The sequence below is a fragment of the Palaemon carinicauda genome, chromosome 14, assembly GCF_036898095.1.
Source record: "Palaemon carinicauda isolate YSFRI2023 chromosome 14, ASM3689809v2, whole genome shotgun sequence".
In the NCBI taxonomy this organism is placed as follows: domain Eukaryota; kingdom Metazoa; phylum Arthropoda; class Malacostraca; order Decapoda; family Palaemonidae; genus Palaemon; species Palaemon carinicauda.
The window spans coordinates 23606811-23611810 of record NC_090738.1 but is presented as its reverse complement, the minus strand read 5'-3'; the positions used below and the strand labels follow the sequence as shown (position 1 = coordinate 23611810).

The 5000-nt window shown below is 32.9% G+C and overlaps 1 protein-coding gene across 1 annotated transcript in view; it reads left to right on the top strand.

The window, feature by feature from the left end:
* LOC137652706 (cell adhesion molecule Dscam2-like) overlaps positions 1–5000 on the top strand; it is a 466536-nt gene that overhangs the window by 342280 nt on the left and 119256 nt on the right. Inside the window, exon 8 of the mRNA XM_068386108.1 lies at positions 3166–3327. Within this exon, the coding sequence (XP_068242209.1) occupies positions 3166–3327 (162 nt within the window). The remainder of the gene's footprint in view (positions 1–3165; positions 3328–5000) is intronic.

The window sequence follows — 5000 nt, the reverse complement described above, 5'->3', positions numbered from 1 at the left end:
TTAATGCTCCAACATTCAGCATTGATTTTTGTGTTAGTGTTTGCATTTATACGACTACACACACACACACACACGTGTATAAGCATGTATAAATATAGATATGAGTGAATGCGCAGGCTTATTTATGAACACATAGATAATGGTACCGAGTTTTCTGTCCTTTTCCTCGTACAGTCGCTCTCATATGTGCGCCAAGGTTTTTAGAATGCGAATTTATACCTTCTAACAGCTTGACCAGAAGGAGTATTTTTGAACTGATACAAGTTTAGCCCAGAGTATCCCTCAGACAAATCACACACAAACACACAATGAATGAGATATTTTGTGCAGTGTATGTTAGGGGTTAACCAAGAAGAGTGAGAGATGCTCAAGTTCCTATGAAAGATGAAAATTACCCAATACTATAAAAGGGAAATTAACTAGTGTCTTTGAGACTTAGGGACACCCATTACCACAGAAGCAAACCACTGCCATTAGTATTTCACTTATTTCCCATGAATAAATTTCTTGTACGTAGTTTTTTTCCATGTTCACCCTTTTTCCATTTGAAAATAGATTACGTATTGTTTTGACGATTTTTTTTCCTTTCTTTTAGGAACAGCATGAATGCGTTTTTCTACATATGCAGATATGTGTTTTTGTCCATGTAATATGTACGTATATATGTATTACAATAGTAATTGAGTTGTATGCAGTTTAAAATGTTACTATGAAGCACAAAAGGATAATTTTCCTATGTGAGGATTTGAAGACAGTACGAATACATTGAAGTACTAATACTATATCATCACACAATTTATCTATCATAGTTACGTAACTGGTATTAAATTTTTCACATATAGTGGCTAAGTAGTTTACATCAGAATTCTCCACAACTGAAAATACGCATAGCATTGATTACCGTAATATCGGCTCGTAATATAGCATGAAAGGGGTAGTGACGATGTGCGCCTCGGAGGGAGTTGATGCCCCCTTGATATAATCCTTATGCAGGACTCTTAAAAGACCTCCTCCTCCCCCTCCGGGCCATCAATTGATGACATATTATAGCAATAATGTAGGGGATAGCATAGTCGCAGTCTGTGGTTCTCTTTCTGTCAATCTCTTTGACGGATACCTGTCGATATATCGAAGTAGCGAAGGGGGAAGATTGCGCAAGAGGAACAAACATGGAGATAGGGAAAGACTATTAAGGTAGTGGCGTATAGAGTAAGGAGAGAGTGTGTTGATATATAGATGGACAAGCCTGTGTATTAGGGTGTACGGAGATTTGATAAATATGTTATGATAAGGGTCGTAACTGGTTCTAAAAAGTTTTTTTTTTTTTTTTTTTTTTTTGGGGGGGGGGGGGCAATTATTACACTGTAAAGCCTATCAGCTGGCGATAAACTAATAAATACGGGTGGTTTAACATTAAGCAATTGAGAAGAAGTATTCAAGATATTGTTTTTAAGGGGTAACAATTCAATTTTCCTTGCTCTGTTTGTTCATTTTTAGGGGATGGGGTATACTGTCCCCCTTAATGCAGACTTTTGGAGGCTTTCCCCCCCTTAAGTTACGCCCTGGTAATGACGTTAAAAATATCTTGCGAGATAGAGAGAGATAAGGGCCGGGCGATAGATAAAATGATAAGATGAAGAGATATAGGCAGTCAGAGAAGGGGGATATATTGCGGAATTTACTGTATTAAGCTGGAAAAAGGAAGGCAATATATTGCGGGGTGTGTGGAGAGAGAGAGAGAGAGAGAGAGAGAGAGAGAGAGAGAGAGAGAGAGAGAGAGAGAGAGAGAGAGAGAGGTGTAAACGTTTACTTAGTATAATATAGTTGATTGCAGTATTAGCATACATTGCAAGATGGTGAATATTTGCTTCAAGTCAAAGAATTTCTATTATGATAATATTAGGTATTTTATCTTATTTCTCGAAAAGATATATACGTCGGCTTCTATAATTAAAGTAAAAATTATTTCATTAATTCTTATGAAAACAGTAGCAGACGTTAATTGGCAGTTTAGCCTTTTTACGAAAATTGCGTACATTTTTTGCACGATAACAATTTGGCAAACTTGTTTTCTTGTCGTCGTTAATTACTTGGCATAGAATGGAATCCCTGACAAAAGAAAAAAAAAATAATTATGAAAATAAATATTCCAGGCGAGGCATTCTAATAAAAATGTCACGATAAGAGCCTGAAAAAACTGGCATGGTTCCCAGGGCTTATTATTTTTTTTTTCTCTTTCCTTTTTTATAGAAAATAAAGGGTTATCTTCCGAGGAAATTAAAACGTATCATAGCACAGGCAGCGCACGTCACAATGGTGCCGAGAGCGGAAGCTGGAAGTGTCGTACCGCACCATTTGCGCTGGGTTAAGTAGAGAACAGCATGCTCAGATAAGCTCCTAAGTAGTTTTAAAATGAGACGGTTTCCTTTTTTTGGCCGAGGAGACAGTGATAAGGGGAACAGCGAAGGGGAAAGGATCCACTACTTTTTTTTTTTAGGATTTAGTTTATGTGGACATCATGTGATCTCGAAGATTTTTAATATTAATATTTATATTTCACCTAATTAAGGTGTCAATCAAAGAAGTGAGTTGGGTGTCTAGTAGTATATTACGAAGAATTTCAGGTCAAACAGTTAATAAGAATTTTTTTATGAAGGATGGGTTATGTGTTATTGTGTCTGTAAGAGTGGTTCATGCTCCATATTAAACAGTAGAATGCATAGTCTGTATCAAACAACAGTAACTAGGATCGAATGCAAAGTATTTATGATGTGATTATTTTTGTGATCAGGTTTTTTTTTTTAATTCTAGATTCCTTTTCCGTTAACCATCTGTATATCTTGTTATTGTTTTCTATGAAACCTTAATTAAATATTTCCATATAAAGATCCAACCATAATCAAGAATAATCAAAGTGAAACATGTTTTTTATGTTTCTCTAATATATATTTTATTAGTTTATAGGCTTATTTATTCACAAAAAAATTAGCTCTTCTTTGATTTCTAAGAAAATATAGAAACCAGCTCACACAACAGAAGAAATCATTTAACTGCATTTGTCAAACAACTTATTTCTATTTACACTCCTCCCCCCAAAAAATATCAAACACAAAAGAGTAACCAATACATCTCATCCTTCATTTATTTCTTCATTCCTACTTACAGAGGGCGTAGCCCTTACAGCCAGCCTTGGACGACGGGAGGAGGCCGACGGAACTCTGGTCATAGAGACGGTGAAGAGACCAGACGACGTCGGCATCTACACTTGCTCGGCGTCCAAGAATCAAGGCCGATCGGCAACAGGCTCGGTGCAAGTGTCTGTGCTAGGTGAGATGTTCATTGGTGTTGTTCATTGCTTTAGCTTGTAAGGTATTTTGGATTTTTTTTTCTTGTTTGGTATTAGAAACATGATATTCAAGATTGAGTGACTTGTGTTATAGGTGTGTGTATCTATCTATCTATCTATCTATCTACAGTATATATATATATATATATATATATATATATATATATATATATATATGTATGTATATATGTGTGTGTGTTTGTGAATGAGTGACAGTGTGTGTGTGTGAGTTTGAACTGTAGCATGATAAGGTACTTTTGCTTTTCATGAGAAGAATGCATATATATATATATATATGTATATATATATATATATATATGTGTGTGTGTGTGTGTGTGTGTGTGTGTGTGTGTGTGTGTGTAAGAGTACTTTAATAGCGAGTACATTATATAGTTTTAGTTTATACATACATGTATCAAATCTTTATCCTATTCAATTCTTAGGCCATATTTTCAGCATGTGCACTGAGTAATCATGCAACAGTATTGTCAAACAAATAGATACTACTGGGTAATTAGAAACCCATTGTTTTTAAAAAAGTTAGAATGAACAAAAGATGGGCGTAGGTGTGATTTCATTTAAAGATAGTCAAATATGGTTTTGGCTTTATAGAAGTTAGCATATAATGGTTCTTTTTCAAAAGGCTGCCAGTGAGGGGTAGGCATTTTATGTTGGAAGGTTGAGTGAGATTTTTCGTGGTCATTAGGTCGAGAGAATTACTGATACAAATCTCATATTAATTGAGCTTAGTGATATTTTATTATTTATGTTTGTTCCCTCCACGTGTTCCATTTGCTATCATCTGCAAAAGTTTCTTATCGACAATATCAGATTGTTATGATTTTTTTTTACTATCAAAGTTACTTCTGGTATCATTTCTAATATCAAAATTACTTCTTGTATAATATTTACGATCAAAATTACTTTTGGTATAATATTTACGATCAAAATTACTTTGGTATAATATTTACGATCAAAATTACTTCTGGTATAATATTTACTATGAAAATTACTTCTGATATAATATTTACGATCAAAATTACTTCTGGTATAATTTTTACTATCAAAATTACTTCTGGTATAATATTTACTATCAAAATTACTTCTGATGTAATATTTACGATCAAAATTAATTCTGGTATAATATTTACTATGAAAATTACTTCTGATATAATATTTATGATCAAAATTACTTCTGGTATAATTTTTACTATCAAAATTACTTCTGGTATAATATTTACTATCAAAATTACTTCTGATGTAATATTTACGATCAAAATTACTTCTGGTATAATATTTACTATGAAAATTACTTCTGATATAATATTTACGATCAAAATTACTTCTGGTATAATTTTTACTATCAAAATTACTTCTGGTATAATATTTACTATCAAAATTACTTCTGATGTAATATTTACGATCAAAATTAATTCTGGTATAATTTTTACTATCACAATTACTTCTGGTATAATATTTACCATCAAAATTACCTCTGATATAATTTTTACTATCAAAATTACTTTGGTATAATATTTACGATCAAAATTACTTCTGGTATATTTTTACTATCAAAGTTGCTTCTGGTATAATCTTTGCTATCAAAATTACTTCTGGTATAATTGTTATTGTGAAAATTACTTCTGGCATATTT